The 26,701-nt window shown below is 41.3% G+C and overlaps 2 protein-coding genes across 2 annotated transcripts in view; one reads left to right on the top strand and one right to left on the bottom strand.

Annotated features, from left to right (window-relative positions):
* The window catches only part of PCP2 (Purkinje cell protein 2), a 31,136-nt gene extending 13,347 nt beyond the window's left edge, over positions 1–17,789 (top strand). Inside the window, exons 2-4 of the mRNA XM_061616586.1 lie at positions 375–495; positions 1,955–2,129; positions 17,687–17,789. Coding sequence (XP_061472570.1) covers positions 375–495; positions 1,955–2,129; positions 17,687–17,789 — 399 coding nt within the window. The remainder of the gene's footprint in view (positions 1–374; positions 496–1,954; positions 2,130–17,686) is intronic.
* A 1,976-nt stretch (positions 17,790–19,765) lies between these two features.
* On the bottom strand, positions 19,766–26,688 carry LOC133380065 (protein PET100 homolog, mitochondrial). The gene is made up of 4 exons (XM_061616587.1): positions 26,579–26,688; positions 25,754–25,840; positions 20,382–20,414; positions 19,766–20,165 (listed from the first exon to the last, which is right to left on the bottom strand). Exons 1-4 carry the CDS (start codon positions 26,642–26,644, stop codon positions 20,088–20,090), a joined length of 264 nt encoding a protein of 87 aa, XP_061472571.1. The 5' UTR covers positions 26,645–26,688; the 3' UTR covers positions 19,766–20,087.
* Positions 26,689–26,701: the final 13 nt, after the last annotated feature.

The following is a 26,701-nucleotide window of genomic DNA, read 5'->3' as shown; positions in this document are numbered from 1 at the left end:
CTGTCCATAAAATGCTGTGGAGGCCATCCTTGCTTCCTGACTGGTTTAGTCTGACAAGGCAGAGGAAGCCGCTTTCCCCAAAATTCCAGCTCTGCCAGATGGAGAAAGGATCCAGAGAGGAAGGAAAGCCCACATGGCACTGCCTGAGAGCCATCCTGGGGAAAAAAATAGTGTGTAATCCAGTATCGTATAAGAAGGTAGAAAAACCCACAGAAGGCATAATGGTGTGCCTCTCGCCACCCGGTCCTTGCAGAGTCCTTTGCAAAAAGTTAGAGAACTACATAGCTTTGCTCCTCATGTTGCTGATGAAGGCCGGGAAGGGCACATGGGTAGGTGATGTCAGGCCCTGTTTATTCATTGCTCTTCTTTTGCAGTCGGGTTCCCCAGAACAAGAAGGATTCTTCAATCTGCTGAGCCATGTACAGGGAGGGCGCATGGATGAGCAACGCTGCAACATTCAGATTGTTCACAAGAGTGGCTCACACCCTGAGAAGAGTGAGTTAACCAAGGCTGGGTGAGAGGAGCAAGTAAGGGGGGAAAGGTTCAGGTCAAGAACCATGTGTTTGGTGAGTGAATTTTTGGGAAAGCTAGCAAAGATCTTGGTCCCACCTACCTAGGTGAAGTCCGCCTGTCTCCTTGGAGGTCACTTCCTCATAAAATTGCTGGTTCCAGTCCTAGATGTGGATAATATGTGAAGATTAGTTAATGGATCTCCATGAGAAATTCTATTGCAGGTCATAAAGCCTTTATAGAATCATAGGTAAAAAGCCAGTAGCTTGAGAAACCTGTATGCATGACAGAATGAGGGATGGAGAAGAAATTCAATTCAGTTTACTTTTAAAGGTGAACCTACCTAAATTGCACTTTTTGAAACAATACGTGAACCAAAACAAAGTCATGCTTTGAAATCCACACCTCTCCAAATTTTGCAGTGCAGTTCTCCAGCCAGAGAGCCAGTGTGGTGTAGTGGTTAGAGTGTTGGACTACGACCTGGGAGACCAGGGTTTGAATCCCCACACAGCCACAAACCAAGCCATTACCTAGAGGATCTTGACTGCACTACACAAAAGTGTCAAAGAAAATGGACTACAGTCTTGAATGCTTTTCTATTGCACAATCAAGATCCTCTAACTAATAGCTTGGTTTGCCCATGAAGATTGTTTCAAACACTGGCTGAGCAATCATGAAAAGATGAGGAATATCACAACCCAGACCTGGAGCCAGATGAGCAAGGATATGACTGCAGTAGTACTGTAGTAGGTGGAATCAACAGGCTGTCATCAAAAATTCTGTGTCGCCATTTTCCACCCCAACACCGGATGTCTAAGAAGAAGCCTGAGCCTGTAGGCATAGAGGTCTTACTTTCATCTGGAAGGGCTGGATACAAATGCAAAAGGCAAGATATAGGGAAACCACTGTAATATTTGTTCCTAGGGTCCAGAACTTAATTTTTAATAGGAAGGTGCTCCTTTTATGATGGAGTTGGGATACACATTGAAACAGGATGTTGCAAGTTCTCCAGAGGTCTAAGAGGGCTTGGGATAGTCCCCATGATTCCCTAACAAGGTCAACCATTCAGAAATGGAGAAAGTTAATACATTGGCAACTCTGAATGTGGTCTGTGAGGCTCCCTTCTAGATTAAAACAGCAATGCTCAGATGCTGCCTTCTCAGTGAAACCATCTTGTAGCTCTACCAAATTGGGATCTAACAAATCCAACGCCCTGCATCAGGAAACCTGATTCCACAGAACAATGCTATACAAATGACAGGATGCTTTTTGTGTTCGGATTATAAACCAAATACTGGCCGCTCAGTACAGGTCCCCAAATGCACTGATAGAAAAGTCTGAGCCTACTGCATAAGATGTCCATGATACTTAAGGCAGGCTAAATCCTAGCGCTGTGCTCCTTCTGTATACCCTTCCCTAATGGCCATTTCTGTTTCTTGGGCAGAGGACAGCCCCAGCCCACCACCAGAGATGGACAACTTCTTGGAAATGCTGGCACACACACAGAGCCGGCGGATGGATGATCAACGTGTCAGCTTCAACTACCTCCCAGGCTTCCAGAACACTGACTATAATGCCAGCAACAAACCAGCCTCTGGGGCTACCAAGGTGAGAGGGAGGTGGGAAAGCATGTGGGGGCAGGGAGCAAAGAGACACTGGGCTGGATGTAGACTTAGACATGCTTAGAGTAGACCTATTAAGCCCCAATTAATAGGGCTTAAGATAGTCATGACAACCTTAAATTCCATTGATTTCAATGAGTCTGCTTTAAGTATGTCTAAGTCTAGATCCAGCCCCCAAGGTTATCTGCACAGTACAACAGCAGAATGGCTGCAAAGCCATACAGCCAGTATGCCACAATCATACCCTGTTTCTCCAACTTCAGAGGGCTCTTCTTATTAAGGCTGGAAACAGACAATAAGACTTGTAGATGCATCATAGTTAAATGCATTTATTTTCTTTTTTTAAAAGTATGCCCTATCTTCTCACTCTAAAAGCCCTCAAGGCAGCATACATAAATAACTCTCTCTCTCTCAAATATATATGTGTGTAAATATATAACAGTGACAGAAATTAAGAACAAGCTAAAATGACACCAAATAATGCAAAATGGAAAATGGAAATGGACTGCCTTCAAGTTGATTCTGACTTATGGCGGCCCTATGAAGAGGGTTTTCATGGTAAGCAGTATCCAGAGGGGACTTACCATTGCCTTCCTCTGAGGCTGAGAGGCAGTGACTGGCCCAAGGTCACCCAGTGAGCTTCATGGCTGTGTGGGGATTCGAACCCTGACCTCCCAGTTCATAGTCCAACACCCTAACTACTATGCAACACTGGTTCTCAAATAATGCAAAAACAGCAGTAAAAATACTGAAAAAAAGACATTGCAGCAAAAACAAAATGCAAACATACCTCCACCAACTCCACCGCACCATAATCATCATCAAAGGTCATGTTTTGTTGTCCAAACATTACAAAAACCTGCAAAACATGCTTATTAGAGATGAATATGGGAAGAGTATGAATTCCAAGAGCTACAATGCAGCATTGTCTGTCTACTAAGAAAGTTTCATCTGGGCAGCTATCGTGATTGTTGTGTAAAAGAAGTTCTACCCACTAGAGGGCAGTATCACTTGTCTCCTCAGAACTGCCCACTAGCAGAAATTATACCTTTTTTTAAACCAAAATAGTTTGCCTTGCATCTTCTTTAAGCCCAACTGTTACTGCTACTGGTAACGCTATCAAGAGTTTCAGCTAGTTTCCAAATTCACTTGCAGCTACAAGTGAGGGTTATTTATTTATTAGTATTTCTACACAGGGCACAGAAATGGCAAAGAGTTGGCACAAAATTGTTGTCATCATCATATATTTAGCATTTCTACAAAGAGGTTTCTGATTTTTTGTTTGAGTGGTTTATTTTGTTGTTCTCAGAAATCCCATGGAGTAGGTCGCTACTATTCTCATTTTCAAAGTGGAAAACTGAAGATGAATTAAGACTGCTCTCTATAAGGCAAGGCTAGGTTTGAACATTGGTCTTCCAGGTGAAAGTAGGATCCAGTGCAATTGCTGCTTTTAATATAGAAAACCTTCTAGCTTTCATGGCATATGTTTTAAAAGATGAAGGCAATGCCACCTAAAATCTCAAAAAGTTGGTGGGGTTTGGAGATTCCAGTCCTAATGCACATGTCCAACTAGTGCCCGTCCAGATCCCATGAACCTCATTCCTTCTTTTCCTGTAATAGCACCCCCTTTTTTCAAGCAGATTATTTAACCTAACAAGGATTATTAAACCTAACAAGCCCATTATTTAACCTAACAAGGATGTCATCACCTCAAGGAAAGTATTTCTTTGTTGAAGCTGAAATCCTAGCTTCCACCACACAGTCATAGGTTGTTTTCACATGCAAGATTTAACATCAGCTTTATTGTAAATAAGCTCCTAAAAAGTCTGCATTGACAGGGACATACTTTGCTTCTGAATTTTCTCCTACATTAATAGTATTCACACATGACACAAGTATCTCAAGAGAAAACTCAAAGCTGCTTTTTAATGTACGAAAATGCATACATACATGTTCAGACCCACACACACTTATGCTCTATTTCTGTCCCAAGGCCAGCTTAATTTTATTTATATCTACAAAATTGAAACATGTGCAACAAATATAGTTCTGTCTGAATGTATTATCATCATTATTAATTATATTTGTTACCCACTCTTCACCATAAAATCTCAGGGCAGATTACATCTAAAAGAAATATGATACAAAAAAACCCCCACCTCCACCCCAAAATCCCATACAATACAGTGCATACATATCAAGAAACCAGATGGTATATAGAGGAACACACTAACAATAACAGTTCAACTGTCAAAGCCCAAGGAGAAGAGGTGAGTCTTCAATGACTTCCTAAAGCTGTAAAGAAATGGCACCTGATGCATCTGTGTAAGGAGGGAGTGCCACAGTTTTGGGGCCATTACAGAGAAGGCTGTCTTGCAGGCCATCACCCCTCAAGGAGAAGGCAACATACAACTACACTGCAGATACCAGAGAGTTGGGATTAGCCACTACAGTATATAGCCACCATAGCCACAGAAATGAGATTGAGGGCTACTTCATTCTCTCCCCCTGCTCAAACTTATGTGGTTCTAGCCGCCTGCCAGAGCTGTGTAAACAAACACTAGGTTCTTGACCACTCATAATCAGTCATATTGTGCTTCTACTCTGTAAATGCTTTAGGTAATCTCCACTAAATCTATGTACTTTTTTTTGCAAAGTACTCAATCTATAACTTTCTTCCAGTGTGGAAGCAGAAACAGACACACACACACCCCACAGAACAGAGCACATCTGCTTTAGAAGCAATCCCTCCACACATTGTCTCTTTCCCATTGTCCTATTTACACTCCTGAATTATGCAAGTATTAACCTCCCTTGTTGGGTCTCTTGGACAGACTATCCCTAACCCTTGTCCTGCTCTGGGTGGTCTTGTGATATTCTCCTTGATACATAACTAATTAACTCTTTATTTCTGTTTCTTTCCTGTGTTTTCTTGCTGGAACAACCATGTCCTTCTGTACTGTATCTGTACTGTGTAGTATCGTGTCCACCAGAGGTATCTCCAAGATGGCACTTTCTATAAACTTTTTAACATCCTGGGGCTAGATTTGACTTGGCTGCATGGATGCAAAGTGAAGAGCAGAAAGCATTCTCTTGACACATACGGCCTCTGCAAATCTAGGACAATGGAAAGGGAATTAAACATTTTACAAAAAAACAGGGGCATTAGCAGCTGAATCTGGGCAAGGAGGACCGGGAGGCAGTTTGGCATATCCAGCCTTTTGACATCCCTATGGTCTCCTGACACCCACGAAACAGTGAAGCTGGCCTGGGGAGTAACATTTTAAGTGCTGAAAGTGGATCCAGCTGCTATAAATGATGACATTTGCCTAGATTCCAGTAAGCACCCAGAAATGCCCAGGACTCAGGTAGCATGCTGCCTCTTTTTTGCATGCTTGCTTAACTTTGGGGTGCTGGTGTCCTGTGAACTATGTAGTACCACTCACTAATTTGCCTCATCTCAAAGGGATGTAGGCATGTTACATTTGCACAGATGGTAACCACACAGTCATATGATGGTCGATATGATCAGATTAGTTGATACAGTCGGATTTACAGTACTTCCCATCTCTACAACTTTGCTGCAGAGGTTGTACATGGCACTGGTGTGTCAAGTTGGGGCTGAGCTGAGCTGAAAGTCTGTTGCAAAGAGACAGCATGTACTGAGCTTGTGCTGTGTAGTTCTACAGTAATGTCACAGCACTGTTGCCTGCTGCATACAAGTGCAGGAGCTTTGATGTCAGCTCAGCTTGCTGCTCATTTATTAGCCATATGCAAATAAATGCAGGTTTACTTAAACCATGGGGTTGTGTGTAGAGGGCATCCCACTACTTCCGTGGTTTTCAGAATAGTGAGGGGGGGGTGAGACCACTTAGAGTAGTTTGGTACACCAGGCAGGGCTCAACATTCCAGGGACTTATAGGAACTTGAGGCAAATGGAGTCTTCTACCCTCAACCAAGACAGATAGACTGAATACCCTCTAAGAGACGATTGTCATTGATTGCCCATTGGATGTGGGAGAGACACTGCTGCCCCACTTTGCTCCATCATCCTGACCTGATTTGAGCAGATGGGCTGTTTTAATATTGTTTCCCATTTGTGGTTTTAGGAGGTGCCAGAAAGGTTCTGTTCCATGCCTTTTCTAATGCCCTCTCTTATTATTGTCTCCTTAACCCCCAAACCCTCAGCAACTGCCTGTATGCAAGTGTGCTAGGATTGTTGTAAGCTCACCTGTGAAAAAGATGGCTGGTATGCTAGGTTTGAGGTAAAATATTTGAGAAATATTCCCCTAAAGCAGCTGTTACAAATAATTCACTAGTGCCTTATGAGTCACTAGGTTTCTGGCGATGGATATGAGATGCTCTGTCAATAAGGAAGTCTAGTATTGGGGGGAATAGGGGATTGACAGATGTGCCTTGAACAAAGGCAAAATTACATTTTAAGTTCCTCTGGAACAAAGCATTCAGTGGCCAAGTCATTCCTAACATGGGGCTGCAAGACATGGTTTTGGTTCTTCGCAGCAGGCAAGTGGTGACAGACAATACTTGGAGACGCAAGTCATCAATGAGTATAAGAAACAGCAACAGCACACACTGCATCCACCCACAACCTCTTGAAGTCTTGATGAAGGTCTGATCAGTCTGTATGTCTCTGTATTTATATGTCTGGTAGGGCAGCTCCATCGGGAAGGAAATGCTCCCATCTTTGTTGCACTACCACCGTTGTATTTTTTTCTTTGCAGAAATGAGTTCCTCCCTAATTCTGGTCAAGGAGAGCAGCAGACAGACACCGGTCTGATGCCACCAGGCATAGCATTCTGCCACTTGCCCAACAGCACCCCCTTATTGCAGTACGTGCCCTGTTCATTCTCTCTGCATGCCCTGCCATTCCAATAAAGGCTCAGAAGATTTGTTTCCTTGTTGGTTTCCTTAGCAGATGACCCTTAGCAGTGAGAGGTGGGAGAGCTACACTGCTGATACAAGGAACAGTCAATGCAAATAACCATGATCTCTTGGTAGTACTAGGGAAGAACACTGTGGTTTCTTGCCAAACACACACACACGGGAAAAGGAGGCAGGTAAAATTACACCAGCTACGTCACTCTCTACTCCCAACTGTTCAGGGAGTAGTTAAGAATACAACATAATGCTTTTGCAATAGGCTTCACCTCTGAGGTAGCTGGACAGCCATCTGTCAGATATGATTTAACTTGGATTTCTGCACTGAGCAGGGGGTTGGACTTGATGGCCTCATAGACCCCTTCCAACTCTACTATTCTATGATTGAGCAGCACTGCATACTGCTGGACTATCAAATTGCACTCATACCGTTCAGAAAAGAAAGTTGATATCTCCACCATTAGTCACAGGTGCTCTCCATATCACAACCACTACAATAAACTTACACACATGTACAGTACACATAGACTGTCACTATTTCGGGGGAGAATTCAATCACATGCTGACAAATTCCGTTTTCCCTAAGCCTGGTTTCCCTAAGGGGATGAAGCCTCCGCCACCATCTTTGTTGATGGCACACATGCATGCTACACGCGTGCATCTCTGCCATCAACTAAGATGGCGGCAGGGGCTTCAGTACCTTAGGGAAACCGCAGTTGCCATCTTTGTTAAGGGCAATGGTAAAAGACAGCAGACAGGTAAGTGGGGAGATGTGGGGGGACGTAGGGTAATGTGGATCACAGAAGGGGAGCAAAGGGGCAGCTGAGGGGGCCCCTGCAGCTCCAGGGGCCGTCGGGCCAGTGCCCAACCTGGCCGCTCTTTATCCAACATTAGTCATACTCATAGTAGACACATTGAAATTAACTTGGGTCTGTTCATTTCAATGGGTTTACTCTCTTAGTTGGACACAAACCTAAATATATAGGTATAGCTTAATGCCCAAACACTGACATATTTGGGCAGAAGTGCAGGGAATCACCTTGTGTGGACAATCGCAAAGGAGGCTAAAGTGTCCTTACTAGATAAAGGACTGAGGGTTTGTACACAACATATATTTAAGGCACTTATTTGGGAGACGTCATGTGCTTTAAATGTATGGCATGTACACAGCCATACACTCACTCAGTTTAAAGAGAATGAAAGTTGTGGAGCACAGAGAAAACATACAAAAAGAGCAACTTTTGCCACACACAAAAATGACTGAATGTGAAATAAAAGACACAAATGATAAAAACATGAACATGGCAGGAAGTCAAGATAAACTATTCACAGAATAAATAATACCAGACTGGTGGAGAGTTGCTTCAGTAACAAAAGAATAAATAAAGCTATGCAGAACTCTAAAACAAAATTAAAAAATAAAGAATATGTCTTGATCTAGCAAACAGCAAAGGAAACCGGGACTCAAAGGAATATACAGAGCTCTATCTGCAGAAGCTGTCTTCTTCAGTGCAATGTAGAGAGTAGCCGGAAGTGCCCCAAAATGGGTCTGCTACACAGAGTTGTCCTCTCCACTGAAGTAACTAGGCAAAACTCTTTGTGTGTGGTGCTTTAGATTGTGGCAAATCTTAACAAAGCCTACATCCCAGCTCCTCATTATTTAGATGGGTCATTTTAAACCCAATGCAACCAGCACTCACAGCCATTTCAATTTCTATAATGCAAATGTTTTTCAATTTTACTTGTTCATTTAGATGGATAATGCAAAAATTAATTTTCCAGTATGGCAACTAGCAATTTCAAAGACACATTTTTCACATGGTGAGTGTCACTATCATCATCAAACGCACAAGGAAGCGGATATTAAAGTAGCTAAGTACCATAATTGGCACTTTTTAGGTTAGGACGACTTCACATAGAAACAGAATCCGTGACCTGATAAAAGAGAAGTAAAGCACATCACACGCATCTCCAGGCTAAGACCTAGTAGATAATTGGCTAAACTTTTAGTTATGCTGCTACACATGACTGGAGGAGCTCTATGTACTATATATTATTTGTGATCAGCCACGGCAATCTGATGTGAGTGGGACCTGTTCCTAAAGGCTCTAGGATAATGGGGATCCAGCACATACAATAATAATATATTGTACAGTAATATTATAAATCAGATCTATCAGATCTATTAACAATTCCATAGAATTGAGTATTTATAGGAGTAAATGGATTTAGTTCAGCTCTTTAAAAGTTCTGATGAAATACTACACAATAACCTCACTTTCCACCTGACTTGTTTTATTCCTATCACTGTGTATATATGAACTCCATTTGGGGGACAGTGCCAGTCTATAACATATCCTGAATGGCAAAAACTGATCAGGTGAGCTACTGGGCAATTGATGATCACCATGCCTGTACTTTTATTGGTGCTTGGCGGCTTGCTTCATCACAATGATACACAAATCACAGCTGACCTCTCAGTTACAGCGGTATACAATGTGAACATAGACCAACAGGGGTCCTGGTCTGCATTATTAGTAGACAGGGCAGAAAGAAGGGAAACACCTTCCAGTGGCTTCACATTCCCTACTCCTCTCGTTCCTCTTTGTATTTACAGAATACAACATTGTACCAGGAGATGGCATACATCAACAATTGGAAACCAGACCATGGAACATGTACATGTAGTAACCACCACAGATGCTCACAGCAATACAACATAAGCAGTTTGGATAAAACACACCTAAGCATTTGTGATCCCCTGTGTGCACATCTCCATCTTACTCATGCCTCCGTCCTGTGTGTGGGTAGTGTCATTTTGGCTACATAATAATTGACACCCTGAACATTGCTGATAGAGGGAATGGTACTCAGGAATATTTGACAAGGTGGTGAGTAGAATGGGATCATGCAAACATCTATGTATTGTATGAAATGCACACATTAAGTGTATGAGCAACTATGACAGTTCTAGTGAGAATAAAATCTGGGAATAAAAGGGCAGGTACACACATATAGTGACTAAGCAAAGATGCCTCCTGGAACAAAGACAGAGTGATTGCACACATGTTAAGCACAGTCCAACACAGAGTTAGGCACCCACTAATGATTTTCATAAGTGTACATAACTTTATGGTGGATTGTGTCCATCAGCCATAATGGGCTTCTCAGTGGGTTATGATTCACAGCCAAGTGTAAAGCCCAGCCAACAAGTCTGTGACGATGACACTCTGATCCAGAATCAAATGCTACTTACACTTGTGCCCAGGTCAAATCACACACAATGATAAGATCCACTCATAAATGCACTGTCATTGCTGGATAACATAACTCCAGACTCCATGTAACCAGACAAGCAGTTGTCGGCAAATAATTAACTGCCAGGCCCAGTCCAACTGAAGGAAGAGGCTGCAGTTCTTCCCCTTTCAACCAGGAGAACATCCTTCTTTAAACCAACTGGAGCCTCTCTAACAGCAGCAATTTAAGCTAGCAGCAGAATCACTGAATGATGAAGAAATGCCAAGCACCAACAACAGACCGCAGAGTTTACACAGCATATGTAATCTGCAATTCCCCCCCCCCAAAAAAGTCTACCCTCACCTAATAAACAAACATTTTCAAGGAGGCTTACAACACTTCCATTAACAACAACCACCACAAATACCATCCTAAAAATTGCCATCCTTTAAACAAGAAAATGTCAGCAAAAACCTAAAACCACCTCATCAAAGGTAAAAGCTTAGGCAAATGAAATAATCACTTGGCACCTAAACAGTATTAGACTGTGCGCTAAGTGGGCAACACATTCCCCATTTACCAGTGCCTAATCTCTAGTGGTGGGGTCACCAGAGAAGGCCTTCTGCTGAGCTCAATAACTGGGCAGGTTCATAGGGGATTAGCCAGGTGGTCTTTTAGATACCCAGAACCCAACCTGTATAGGAGATTAAAGATTAAAAGCAGCACTTTGAATTGTGCCCAGAACTGCACGGGAAGCCAGTACTGCTCTTTTAAAACTGGTGATGTGTTCCAACTAACTGATCCCAGTCAATAGTCCAACTGCTGTTTTTGGAAACCTACTTAGGGTTGCCATATTCCAGTTCCACAAATCCGGGCAGGTTAATTTGCATATTATGTAAAGTATTTGCATATTATGCATATTAAAATTTGGATTGTCCAGTTGTTTTGTTTTTGTGCCTAGGAATTACCACCAAAAACTGGGGAAAGATGTGAGAAATCTTTTTTTTAAAAGCAACATTTTCAGCCTTAAATGCCTAGACTCTAGTTTCCAACACTAAGGAGTATTTATTTATTGATTAAGAGAATTTATATCCTGCCCTTTTGCTGTTAAGAACAGAGCTCAGCACAGCTTACAAATATAATAAAAACAATAAAAATACACAATCAATATAAAAACATAATAAAAACACAAAATAGCAACAAACAAAGTAAATCAGGGCAGCAGTACAGTTAACCATATACAATATATTTCAAAGATGTGGTGGGTGGAGAAAAACAAGAAGCCAAAATGTTAGGAAAAGGAGTCTTTCACACCACATGCTCAGTTCTAAATACTGTTGCAGCAAGTTTTACAAGTTCCTCCAGTATTCCACTGGTGCAGGCACTCAGACATTCAAAGTATTTGCATGTTTCTTAGGTTTTATAAAAGCAGAGCTTTGCTTAACTCAAAATTTCTTTTCCCTTTGATCAACCACATCTACACAGGTTCCACCTCCATACTCAAAATGAAACTGGGCCTGGAAGTGTGCAACAACTCCACACATACCTTGCTAATTAGATTACCAATGCCAGGATGTCTGTCTTATCAACTACTCTCCTGCTCCCCCCCCCACCGGGCATCATGAAAGACCCAGTCCTGGGCTCAGAAAGAAAATAAATATCTGGTCCTCTTCAAAGTATTGATAAGCCTCTTGTTTTAATTGAAATAATAATTATAAATTCTTGTTCTTATCACTAATGGGAGTTAATTATCTTGCATATGCTGCTGTTGCTTCTATAGCTGTAACGGAGTGAGGTTAAAGATAAGTGAAATGCAAATAGGAAAAAAAAACACAGAAGGCAGTAACACTTTCCTAAATGTAATACCATACCAACCACAACAAGATTCCTATGAGTAAGGCAAAAAACTAAGCATCTCACAACCAGTCAGGATTCCTAACCAAAAAGCAAAAATATGATAAATGAAGAAATATTTATATAAGCATGACTATCAAATATATTTATTATTTACACAAACTGTAAAGATATTTATAGTGCAATCCTAGGTTTATTTATTCAGAAGCAAGTCCCAGCGTATTCAGTGGGGCTTACTCAAACAGGGACAGAAATGCAACCTCAAGTGATAAGCAACTTCATTCACACAACCCAAAATTCCGAATCATGCCACTTTACGCTGTTTTGCAACTGTTTATACTTGTTTTATGGTTATTGGATTTTAAAGGGATTTATTTCTTGTTGTGAGCTGCCTTGGTTTCCAACCCTACCTCACAGGGGTGTTGGAAAGACTCCATACACGCACACGCACACACTGCAGATGTATAAATACATACAGCCCATATAATAGTTTATTGTCAAACCAGTTGGTCATTGCAGAAAAATCAGTATTAGTTTTTTAAAAAATCAGTATTACTTTCCTACAGAATAAAAACTGTAATACCTAAGTAAGCCCTGCCTACTTGCTTTAAAATAGGACTGGAGAAGGGGGCAGAAAGAGTTAGAACACAAACACAATTCTTTTTTACATTCACTCCAAAGTCCCATTGATTTTGAGCACATTCATAACCATGTCTACTCAAAAGTAAGTCCTAATGAATTCAATGGGATTTACTCTGGGCATATGGGATTAGCATGCTTTTACCCCCACAAAAGCAAGTATTGGGAAGGTTTTGAAAACACTGCCCAGGATCTGACTCCTGCACACAAGAGGAAAAGAAACTGAAATGTATATACTTACCCAATTTATGAGATTTCAGATAAACAGGGGGTGAAACCACCATTTTGTTTTCTAGACACTGCCTCAGGTGAATGAAACTGAAACACAATCCCTGATTGGCTGCAATGCTGAACGGGCGGGGTTAAAGCTACGAAGTGCTATAGCACTACTGTTTAAAGAAAGATTTAACAGTCGGGGGCGGCTGACGTTTTTATGTACATCTCGAGAACCGGACCACCTAGGAACTTAATTTTTTAAAAAAATTAAAGCTGAATCCGGGCCACCTAAGGGGCTAGCTGGTCGCCAGGTGGCATGCATAGAATCCGGGTAAAACCCGGCTAACCGGGCAATATGGCAACCCTAAACCTACTGTGATTTCAGTATAGTATTCAGACAGCCTCAGATATAACATGTTGCAGTAGACTAACCAGAATGTTACTAAGGGGTTAATAATAATGGCCAAGCTATCTCTGTACAGGAGGGGCCACAGCTGGTAAAAGACATTTTGTGCCACAGAAGTCACTTGAGTATCCACAGAGCTGAGGTACATCCCAATACTCACCCCAAACCCAACATGTCCTCACTCTGCAGTTTAATGTAGATATTAAAAAAGCATAGGGGTCAAACTAGAGCTCTGTGGAATTTAATAGGGTTAGGAATTTTAATAGTCCTCCAGAACCACTCCTGGAACGGATCCATCAGATAGAAATAAAACCACTGAAGTCCAGAGCCCTTTGATTTTTATCCAGACAGCTGGTCAAGAAGGATACCATGATCAATGGTGTCAAAATCCAATCAGACATCCTGGAGAATTAGCAAAGTCACACTCCCTCTGTTCTCCCAGTGCAAGTCATTCAACAGGGTGACCAAGTCTGTTTCAGTACCAAACCTAGGTTGAAAGCCAGATTTAAATGGATCTAGATAATCAGCATCATCCAGGAATGCCTGGAGACGCACAGTCACCATCTCTTCAGGCACATGGCTCCAAAAGGGAGGATCTGCAATCGGCCAATAAGAACAATGTTTGGGGAAGGTTTCTTTAGGAGTGATTTCACTCTTTCTTATAACAAGGCATTAATAATCTGTTTGACCCAGCTGGTCATCTCTCTTAAAAGACAGAGTTATGAGCCAGGAGGAATAAGTAAATGGAGAGGTCATGTGACTTCAAACAGCTTGTTCACATCCTTGAGGTGCAATAACAGAAATCCATCTTAACAAGATAAGCACCCTGGACATATCCTGCAACTGCATTGCTGACACAGTGGCATCCAACTCAGTATTATGCATTATATTGTAAATTGTTTTAAGCCTTTCTGAGAAAATGAAAGTATGATGTTTTAAAATAAACCAATAGAACGTGCTTCAGTTGTAAGAGCCAGGTTTATTTTATCTGATTATTAGCATTTATAGCACACCCCATTCCCAAGGCCTGAGTGGGAAGAGGTATCAATAGACTTTTTAAAGTGAAGAAATATTACATTAAAATGCAATTGAAATATTTTTAAACATCTGTGACTAGACTAGGCTAAACTCTTGGACTCACATCCTGGAGTTACAAGTTAACCACCAGAGGATAGGAATTAGTGGGGTCTGAATTGATCTGAGTATATCACTGCCACTTTCCCTTTATATATTCAGCTAGGAAAGCAAGACTGTCTCTGTATTATAACTTTTTCTAGTAATATACATGCCAGCAATATTTTTTAGCCTTAGAAGATGTAGTGCATTCTTAAGAACATATTAAGGCTAACCACCACGAATATTTAAACAAGGACACATTTATTAAGGCAACAGAAATATTAGGCACAGAAAAAAATGCTAAACCAGAGGGTTTTTTGCTTAGAATTCATTTCAGGTGCTAAAGCCAAATCACACAGCTTGGCTTCCTGGCACATCTTCTGTTTCCATTCCAAGGGTACAGAGCGGATTCATCTATTCAGAGGTGTGGATCTCATTATTGTGAGAAGATTCATGGTACATTGTAATTTCATCTATACGAGAGTTTTTTTATGTTGCTTACAAACATTTCCCAACATAAAATCAATGTCACCTTACAGTAATTGATTTTGAGTTTCAGTGTTTCAAAATAAAATATCATACATAAATGAAATTACAATGTACCATTTGTAATTCAGTAATATGAGAGCATCGGTCAGGGGTCTGATTACTCTTGCAAGACACTGTACATAGGTAACTGCTACAAGGTATCTGGCCCAAAGTCATCTTGTACTGGGAAAAAGTTCTTACAGATAACCCCAAGCACATTTGAAAGTATTGATCTCCTTACTCCCATGGAAAAGACACAAAGAGATAATTATTGTCTGAAAAAGGCAACTTCTGCCACTAGAGTCAGGCAATTTGAGACTGTGATTAGAATGTAGTAGATTATCATATATTTGCCTCTTGAAGTGTCTAACACCTTTCATCCATGGATAGTACACAAGATACTGGCTGATAATCAGACCGCATCGCCCTCTATGTGCCTGCCCGGGCCTGGAGATCCTCAGGAGAGGCCCTTCTTTCAATACCTTCATCCGTACAAGTACAACTAGCGAGGATATGAGATAGGGCCTTCTCGGTGGCTGCCCCTAGGCTTTGGAATTCCCTCCCTAAGGAGGTAAGAATGGCCTCTTCCCTGCAGTCCTTTCGTCAACAGGTAAAAACTTTCTTATTTCAGCAAGCCTTTGATTCCGAAGGCGGCTAAGGATAGGCCCAAAAGGAAGCTATATTGTTCTTGCTTATTTTTTAATTATTCTGATTTTATGAATATAGTTTCTAATTATCAGAAACAGTTTAATGCTATTTTAAATCAGAGTTCATTTTTTAATTATATCTATCTATATTTATTTATTTATGTATTATATGCTTTTAACTTTGGTAGGTTTTAATTGTATCTGTTTTTTATCTGGAAGCCACCATGAGTTCCAATTTGGAAAAACGGCGGGATGTAAATAAAGTTAATAATAATAATAATAATAGTGACAGGAACTACAGTGCTTCTAAGTTTTATTTTGCTGCATAATCATTCGTCTGTCTTCTCTGCATTGTGCAAGCACCTGAGTCCTAATCCTATTTCAGCATCACACTCAGGGTTCACAAATTATTCACAACTTGAAAGAGTGCACATGATTCTTTAATCTTGTTTCACAACCCATCAGGCCATTCTTCACTGAAACCCAATCTCTTCTAGGTCCTTGGAACTTGAAAGATGTACAGATCCGACCAGAGGCACACTGAAACCTATGGTCAACAACACCGTACCCCTACAGCAGGGATCACCTAACCTGGCACCCACAAGTATCAGGCTGGTGGGGCGTGTGTGTTTTGAGGGTCATGGAGGGGCTTTTCTAAAGTAGAGGGGGTGCTCAAGTATGCTGTATGTGTGAAAGAGATAAGAGAAATGGAGATGCATTTGGGCAGAGAGAGAGAGATGTATGTGGGGTCAGTGCATGCATACTTATCTGTCACTGAGTGGTATGCGAAGGAACTGCTAGGCTAAGTTGGCATGCGCCATGACCAGCAAGACATTGAGGACTCCCATGACAAGCATGGGAGTGGAGGGGGAAGGGAGGAAGCAGCGCTGACTATACTGTAATGTTGTTATGTCATGCCTCATGGCAGCCATGTTGTGTTATGCCGCACCCCCATGGCAGCCATTTTGTCACTGGTGTTGATACCACTTTCTCAAAATGTGCTTGCTGGTCCCAAAAGGTTGGTGATCCTGCCATACTGCAATGTTCCATTTTTCTCCACTGAATGGAGCTTCCTGTGTTGGACCTTTATTTCACAGCACACAGGTTAGAGATGCTTTCTTCTTCTTCAAATGAAGAAAAACAAATTTGTTTCATCCAACAAACAACTAAAGATATGGAATTACCAAAATTTCCATTAGCCACTTGAGGGTAAAGTTCACATTAAAACTAGGATAAGATCTGGATACATCTTATTGCCAGGGGGTGCACAAAGGATTAATAGGGAAAACAATACCTCCTCCCCCTCATCTGTAGGTTTGAAAATCACCACAAAAAAGTAACTATTAACTTGCTGAAGTTAGAAAGTAGCGGTCAATTACAACCTCCTGGGGATACTAGTTCTGTTCATGTGCAAAGCCTGCAGTTATTTTTCCTGTTCTTGTACACCTAACTGGGAAAGGAGAAATTAAAGCATCCTCTGTTTTAGACTATAGACTCTACAAGTCATTATCAAAGGCAAACAGTTAAAAAGGGGCATGATACTGGTCAGATCGGCAATCAGTATCACTGTAGCAAAAATTGTGTTTTAATTTTGTTTAACAAACGTTGCATTCCATCTCATCTTGAATCCCCAATATGTATTACAACAGACATATACTTCTTGCAACTAATGGATCTTTTCCAGATGGCTAGGATGGAATGTGAATTAACAGGCCAGAGTCCCCTGCAGAAGACCTTAAGAAGCTGTATCTGGTGGCCAGGAGCTGTCAGTAACATGACCTGCATTAGTTGCAGAAAAGGGTGGATGGGGCTAACGGTGATTCTGATGGCAAGCTAGAGGATGTATACTGTACAAAGCCACTGGGATCAGCAATCTGATGTACAGAAAAGGTATAATCTATGTTCATGCAAACCAGTCTTAGGATATCAGGATCACAGATGACATTAGATGAGGAGAGAAAAGAAGAATTAGAGATGAAACTGACATTTCCTTTATTTCAACAGGAGAGCAGGGACTTGGATTTACCAGAATGTGCTGCTTCAGATTTCTCAGTTGATCTCATCACACCGGTGGATGATTATTTCTCCTTCATCAACCGCATCCATGGCAAGTAGCTTGAAGTTGCTAAGGGCAAAGTAAAAAAGTCCAATCCTCAAACCTGCCAATGGCCAGGATCCTAGCACTTCCTCCTAAAAGCGTAGATCTGCAAGACCTCCTCTTCCAAATCTACCATGGTTTCCTTTAACCTCACCTTTCTTCCACCCCAGTGCTAGAAATGTAATCTACAAACACCTCTGACAACAAGGTTGTTTCTATCTTCCTCTTTTGAGATATTTAATCCCTTGTAATTTCCTCTTCCTGACTTCATCAAAAAGTCTATCATGATATGACCTCCTGTCAAGTCCTACTGCCCTTAGACATAAGCACACACCTTGTTTCTCAAATCCACTAAACACTCGCACTGCTTCCCTGTAGGATACAACCAGCTCTAACTCAAAAGCCTCCTAATACTCGCACCGTAGTACTTTACTTCTCTCCCTCTTAAGGAGTTGTAGCGATGTTCCCTCGCCCTTCCAGAGTGTGGCCTCAATGTAAGATTGTAATTTTAAAAGTTTTCTTAGAACAGAATATAAAACAGATGGTTATTTATGGGACAGGGTCATGTCAAGCAACAACAGAATATAATGAAAGTACCCTCAAAAGAGTTTTGGAGAATTGTAAAATCAAGTTTTCAAGGCACCAGGTAATTGCACAAGAGGACTGCCAGATTAACACTGGTCTAAAAAAAGTCCATTTATTTTTCAGAAGAAAAGGGAAAGATGAACAAAATGTAAAAAGATTACATCCGCCCCATGCTTTGAACAGGCTGCCCACTTTTTAGTGGTCTTTAGGCACTTCCATGCTTTTGAGGGTGAGGTTCAATGACATGCTGACACATTCAGTCTGTGCAATGAAAGTGGATTTGGTGCTGCTATGCCACAAATCCACTTCCAAAAAAAGTTGGAATTTTTGAGATAAGGAAATACATTACAACGTGCAAGATGACAATTGCTTAACACAATGTCATATAACCTCCCTACAAAATTTGCAAACAAATCAGGATAAATGCTCACTCAACAGGTCATCTAGAAGCAACCTTTGTTTTTAGAGTGCCACACATGCATTTATCCATTCATTCAACCTATCTTAAAAAAAAAGAGTTGCAAAATACTTTGATAAGGGGGAGGAGGGAAGGTGGCTTAACATCACATTACCAATCAATTGCAGGGGTAGCCAATGTGCTGCTGTTCAGATGTTGTTGGATTTCAACTCCTGCCAATGTAGACATCAACGTCAGGGAGCTGTAATTCAACGACATCTGAAGGGCACCATGTTGACTACCCCTGCAATAAGGGCTCTCTAGAGGTGGATCTTCTCTACATAACTCAAACCTTCTGAACCATTTTTCTGACGATCTCACACATTGAGGCAGACAACGAAAACAAAATGCTCCTAAAACATAGTGGTTTCTCTCACATACCTTTCACATAATAATGCAGCCATTGCTATCCAGAAATGTAGTTCTAGCCTCCAGCTCTCACTGACCTGGTTCACATATCATATTAAACCATAGCTGAATATGCTGCTGAAATCACAGGCACTTCACTCCTCCTCCACTTCTGCAGCTGCTGGGAAATAAGCCATGGCCTGGTTTGTCACGTTGTCTGAATCTGGAGTGATGGTTTCTCTCTAAACAATCGATAAGCGGAAGTCACAGTTTGTTCTTGACTGCTCATGGTGTGTTTGGAGAGTGACATGTCAGACCATAGCTTACTACCAAGAGACAGCTGGGATGAAGGAGGAGCACAGTGCCAACAATTTTAGCAGCTTGCACCGGCACGCTGCTTGTTCACATTAAACCACAGTTTATTTTAACTATGGTTTAATGTGATGTGCAAACCGGATCAGAAGAAAGCAGCGCAGAAGGACTTGCAAGGGTGCTTTTGGCTACCTTGATGAAATAGTGTGATTTGGGAGGGGTAAGTGAAACATAGTATGCACCTCTGAAGACACTGGGATACCTTTACTGTAAGATATGCAGAGGTTCAGCTTTTCCATATAGAGGTTTTTATTCAAAGTAACTCACATGAGTCAGCTGCCAAACTTGCGAGCAGAGTTCAGCAGCTGCACGAAGCAAGAGGCAGAACATGATAGAAGTACCCTAAACCCACTCCCCTTTTTTCTAGAAGGGCTTTGTGGGCCAAATGGGCATGCACAGAACCATTATATGGGAATACAAAGTGGAACTGTTGCAATTCCTTTCATCCCATAGTCCAAAAAGTCTTTTGGAGAGGCATTTATTAAGTTAAAACTGAAAAGACATTGGTGACAGCAACTTTCTTGAGAGTGCATCAAATCACGGGGAGACGTTATTACTCCGCAGTTGCCTGCAGCAGCCGTTCCTCCCGCTTCTTCCTCATTCGCTCTTTGAAATCTTCTAGCTCTTTTCTCTGGAAAAGACAGAAGTGCCAATTTCACCATAAATGTCCATTTGCTTAGCCCACGGATAGGGAATCTGTGCCCCCCCCTCAGTGGACTCCGTCAGCCCCAGCCAACATAATCAATAGTCAAGAATGATGGCAGCTGTAGGCCAACAATATCTGGAGAGCTACAGGTTCCTAACTCCTGGGTTAAACATACAATATTAATAGCTGAGACATATTTACCTGGTAACTATCTTCAGGTGGATAGATCTCTCTCTGCAGGAAAAGGATGAAGAAGAGAATCATTTGACTGGAGGGACTCAAAAGTCATGTTAAATCCAAAGGTTAATCCACACCATCTAAATTTTACCAAGTTCTACAAGCAGGTGAATTTGTCAAAGACACCAAGAGGACAGGGAAAATACATCCAGCTGGAGCAAGTGAACCAGCCACATCATATGGCAAGAAACCTGTATAACACAAAGATAGGAGGAACCTAGCAAGACAGCCAATCTCACTTGAGGTTTTTTCCATTTAAGCCTGAATGCAGTAAGAACATACCACACTAACTCAAAAGCATTTTACTGACATCTAGCAAACTCTGCTCCATCATACATCGCCCAGTTAATACTAACTCTGATGCTTCCATGGAAGGTAAGAAAACCAGAATTCCAGGAGAATTGAAAAGTCTTCCTAATTTTTAAGAGGCTGTCCCTGTGGTCTTATATAAGAACAACTTTCACTGCGACAGAAACACCACTGGGACAGAAACACAGAAATCCTGGCTCCCATTCACTCTTAACACGGCTGAACAATCTTGCGTATTCTCTTATAATCACGCTGCCTAATAGCAACTTGAGATAGCAAGTAATGTAATGTAGCCAAAATGGGGCCACAGTGAGAAAAATATCAGACTGCTTGGGGGAACTTTCAGAGTTGCAGAAATACAAAAGGGGGGGTCCCTAAGTGCCCCACTGCCCAAAATAGCCAATGAGTATTAAGAATGCTCATTAGCATGGAATATAGAGTGACAGTTGGAAAGGAAAAAAGGAAGCGTTCCCCCAGTTGTTAGAGAAAATACGGAGCTGAGGGCTCTTATAAACAACTATGATGGGAATGTAAAAAGTGCAACTGTTCTGTGCCTGTATTGTAGAAAAGATTATAAAGATAACTGGCCAAAAACTCAGCTTTACTCCAGAAATGGCACTGTTAAATCTATTTCTGGGAGATAATAGAGAGGTTCTCTACAAAAAACTAAAAAGCTTCATGCTGATAGCAGCTAGAACTGTAATAGCTCGCTTTTGGAGAGAACTAAAGGGATTGACGGTGGATTGCTGGTATAAAAAACTATGGGAAATTGCCCTACTGGAGCAACTTACAACTAAACTACACATGTCTAAAGGAAAGAAGAAAAAGGATGATTTCACAGCAAACTGGTGACCATTTATTTCCTTTACAGCAGGGAGCAGCATGAACTGTCAAGTCTCAAAGCCTTTTAAAGTTATAGATAATTTAAAACTTTTAATTTTATTTTATTATAATATGGAGCAAATATATGCATTGCCTGAGAATATAGGATTAACAGGATTTAGTGAAAGGGTCCCCCTTTAGGATGCACACTTTAACGTGGTGAAGGGGTTTGAGAGTGTTAAAAAAAGCTGAGAGCAATGCTGTCAGGAGTCTAGACCAAGAGGCTAGACTCCTAGCAAGGGCACCCAAGGCGGAATGGTCAAAGACTGAGACACCAGACTAAGATGCATCCAAACTCAGAGGAAGGCAATGGTAAACCACCTCTGGATACCTCTTACCATGAAAACGCTATGAACAGAGAATCCAAAATGCAACACGAGATAGTGCTGGAAGATGAGACCCCCAGGTCAGAAGGCACTCACTGAGCTACTGGGGAAGAACAAAGGACAAGTATGAGTAGCACTGTGAATAATGATGCAGCTGGGTCAAAGCCGAAAGGAAGCCCAGAGGCTGATGCGCACAGATGCAAAAGGAGAGTCTGGAGTTGTACGACACGCACAATAGGAACATGGAATGTCAGAAGCATGGACCAGGGAAAGTTAGAAATAGTCAAGCAAGAATTGGAACGTATCAACATTACAATACTTGGCGTGAGTGAATTAAAATGGACGGGAATGGGACATTTTCAATCAGGCAACTACAAAATATTTTATGCAGGAAATGAGATATTAAGAAGAAATGGGGTTGCTTTAATAGTGAGAAGTGATGTAGCAAAAGCAATTAGGAGCTACAACGCAAGTTCTGAGCGAATGATATCAATGAGATTAAATGGGAAACCTATTAACATAACCATCATCCAAGTCTATGCTCCAACAGCAAACGCAGAAGAGGAATTGTAGAGATTTTACGCAGAAGTACAGGAAGAAATTGATAACACAGCAAAACAAGATGTGCTCATAATCATGGGGGACTGGAATGCAAAAGTAGGGAATAGTGAACTAGGAATTGTGGGAAAATGGGGCTTAGGAGACAGAAATAAAGCAGGAGACTTATCGAATTCTGTGAAGCCAATCATTTGTTTCTTGCAAACACATTTTTTGAACAACTGAAAAGACGACTATACACTTGGACATCACCAAATGGTCAATATAGTAATCAAATTGATCATATAATTGGTAGCAGAAGATGGAGAAGTTCCATACTTTCTGCAAAAACAAGACCAGGAGCAGACTGTGGTACAGGTGATGAACTCGTCATATCAAAAATCACAGTAAAGCCAAAGAACAACAAAGCAATCATAATGCCAAAATACAATTTAGATAACATCCCAGAAGAATATAAAGATCAAATAAGGAACAGATTTGAGGCTTTAAACTTAGTTGACAGAGAACCAGAAAAACTATGGAATGAAGTCAGAGGCATGATCAGGGAAGAATGCAAAAAGACGATACCACTAGTTAAAAAGAGAAAAGGACCTCAATGGATGACTGAAGAAACTCTTAAAATGGTTAAAGAGAGAAGGAAAGAAAAAGCAAAAGGAGACAGAAACAGTCAGAACCCTAAATGCAACAATACAGTGACTAGTACGTAGGAACAAAGAGAACTATTACAATAGTTATTGTATAGAAATGGAAGAGGACAACAAAAAGGGAAGAACAAAAGCCCTATTGCAAAAGATCAGAGAAATGAAAGGGAAATTTAAACCAAGAGTAGGGATGTTGAATAATCAACAGGGGAACACACTGACTGACCGAGATGAAATAAAAGGAAGATGGAAGCAATACACTGAAGAACTCTATAAAAGAGATGCCAGGATGACAGATTCATTCACAGAGGAACCGTATGATGAAGAACCAGAATGTTTAGAATGTGAGGTGAAAGCTGCTCTTAAAATACTTGGAAGAAACAAATCACCAGGAACAGATGGCATACCAATAGAGTTGCTACAAGCTACTGAGACTGAATCTGTCCAAATTTTGACAAAAATCTGTCAAGAAATATGGAAAACTAAACAATGGCCCACAGACTGGAAGCATTCAATATATATCCCAATTCCAAAGAAAGGGGATCCCAGGGAATGCAGTAATTATCAAACTATTGCCTTAATATTCCATGAGAATAATGCTCAAGATTCTACAACAAAGGCTCTTACCACATATGGAGCGAGAAATGCAACGGATCATATCGCAAACATACGTTGGATAATGGGACAGACCAAGGAATTTCAGAAGAAAATCACCCTGTGCTTTATAGATTACAGCAAAGCCTTTGACTGTGTAAAGGTATCCCTGCACTTATAGTGCGAGTCGTTTCCAACTCTTAGGGTGACGTCTTGCGACGTTTACTAGGCAGACCGTATATATGGGGTGGGTTTGCCAGTTCCTTCCCCGGCCTTTCTTTACCCCCCAGCGTATGCTGGGTACTCATTTTACCGACCACAGATGGATGGAAGGCTGAGTGGACCTCGACCCCTTTTACCGGAGATTCGACTTCCTCCTTCTGTTGGAATCGAACTTTGGCCATGAGCAGAGCTTCGGCTGCGTTACCGCCGCTTACCACTCTGCACCACGGAGGGTCATTTTTGACTGTGTAGATCATGAAAAACTATGGAATGTTTTAAAAGAAATGGGGGTGCCACAGCATCTGATTGTCCTGATGCACAACCTATACTCTGGACAAGAGGTTACTGTAAGGACAGAATATGGAAAGGGTGTGAGACAGGGATGTATTTTACCACCCTATTTGTTTAATCTATCCACAGATATGGAAAGCGGGATTGGACCAAGATGAAGGTGTGAAAATTGGAGGGAGAAATATCAATAATTCAAGATATGCAGACAAGACCATACTACTAGCAAAAAACAGTAATGATTTGAAATGAATGCTGATGCAAGTTAAAGAGGAAAGCACAAAAACAGGACTACAGCTGAACATAAAAAAGACTAAAGTAACGACAACAGAAGATTTATGTAACTTTAAAGTTGACAATGAGGACATTGAACTTGTCAAGGATTATCAATACCTTGGCACAGTCATTAACAAAAATGGAGATAATAGTCAAGAAATCAGAAGAAGGCTAGGACTGGGGAGGGCAGCTATGAGAGAACTAGAAAAGATCCTCAAATGCAAAGATGTATCACTGAACACTAAAGTCAGGATCATTCAGACCGTGGTATTCCGGATCTCTATGTATGGATGTGAAAGTTGGACAGTGAAAAAAGAGGGAAGGGAAAAATCAACTCATGTGAAATGTGCTGTTGGAGGAGAGCTTTGTGCATACCATGTACTGCAAAAAGGACAAATAATTGGGTGTTAGAACAAATTAGACCAGAACTGTCACTAGAAGCTAAAATGATGAAACTGAGGTTATCATACTTTGGACACATCATGAGAAGACATGATTCACTAGAAAATACAGTAATGCTGGGAAAAACAGAAGGGAGTAGAAAAAGAGGAAAACCAAACAAGAGATGGATTGTTTCCATAAAGGAAGCCACAGACCTGAACTTACAAGATCTGAACAGGGTGGTTCATGAGAGATGCTCTTGGAGGTCACTGATTCATAGGGTTGCCATAAGTTGTAATCGACTTGAAGGCACACAACGACAACAGTGAAAGGGTATTCCAAGGAGGGAAAGAGGGTGCGAGGGAAGGTTTCTTTATTCTTATAGATCTGATATTGTCTCTCTTATTGTTATTGTGTTATGTGAAAATCTTGTAATAAATAAATAAATAAAAAGGAAGTGGAGAGGAGTGGAATGCACTGCTTTGAGGGTATAGGTGGCTGGAACCCTGAATAGGAACAATTGTTTTAGGATGGAGGATAAGCTGCAACATTCTGTTGCTGGTCCCAGTTATTGTTTTTATATTGTTTAATTTTGCTTATTCTAACAAAACAATGAATCCTGCTAAATGGTAGACTTTGACCATCTAGATGTCTTGTGTGTGTAATGCCAGACTTTTGCACAATTGCTTATACAAGCCAGGCTCCCAGCAAACGGGTGTTGAGGAAAATGCAACAAAAGGAAATCTGTGTGTTAAAAATTCTGATTCTAGAGCTAAAATCAGCAGCAGGATTTTAAATATAGATAAAAACCACACAGGAAAAGTTCACACTCTTCTTCTAATTACATGACAAGACTGACCTTCCGCTTGATTACATATTCTTCAAAATACTCTGCCTGATTTGAAATCCAGAACATAGCAACAGGAAAAGACAAATACAGCATCATCTGCAAGAGAAAGATGAGAAGTCATATGCTGGTAGAGGTGCATTGTTTAAATCCAACAAAGTGACACCTTGCAGAATTTTATTATACTCTGTCCAACTTGGCCCACGATGGTAGAAGCTCCTACTCATCCCTTTGCTAAAAGGTCTGGACGACCATCATATGGCAGAAAGGGGCATACACCAGCAAAGTTAATTATGCACTGGAAGGGTATGGGGAGAAGGAACCCGTTACTGGCAATGTTGCTTTCTGGGGCAAAATACTTGCAGCACCATCTCAGCATAATGAATAGCATGCTTCACTGATTTCAGCGTCAGGCTGCATATAAATTATAGCCACAGAAATCTTGGTGCGCGTGTCTGGGGGTGGGTGGCGGACAGTAAGTGTAGCTTGTCCATTATGCGTATATGAAACATAACAGATATTCAAAACTACGTTTATTTCGTTGCAAATAAGATAAAAGATTCTGAACCCATTCAAACGATCTAGTGGCCCGCTCTTTCAAAATATATTATCCCATAAACCGAAGCACCCCAGGGAACGTGCGCCTGAATAGAACCCAGACCCTATCGGTCCTTTCTTTAACTCGTATTTTGGTCGGAGGGTCCCCAAGAATGTAGAGAGGGTGGGGTGTGCAGAGCGGGTCACCAGGAGGTGGACCAAAGAGCGGGGGAGGCTTTGTCGAGGGAAGGTGCCGCGCGATCCCCTTTCACCCAACCCGGGGGACGCCGCATCACAGACCCGGAACACCTCCAGCTTCACCCCCATTACGCCTCTGAGTTGATTAGCTCCTCCCCCTATTGCCATCCAAAGATGGCGCCTGAGACCAACATAGTGCCGGAGGCGGAGAGAAGACAGGAAGGA

Source organism: Rhineura floridana, chromosome 3 (genome assembly GCF_030035675.1).
Source record: "Rhineura floridana isolate rRhiFlo1 chromosome 3, rRhiFlo1.hap2, whole genome shotgun sequence".
Classification (NCBI taxonomy): Eukaryota; Metazoa; Chordata; class Lepidosauria; order Squamata; family Rhineuridae; genus Rhineura; species Rhineura floridana.
This window is presented reverse-complemented; position numbering and strand designations above follow the sequence as displayed.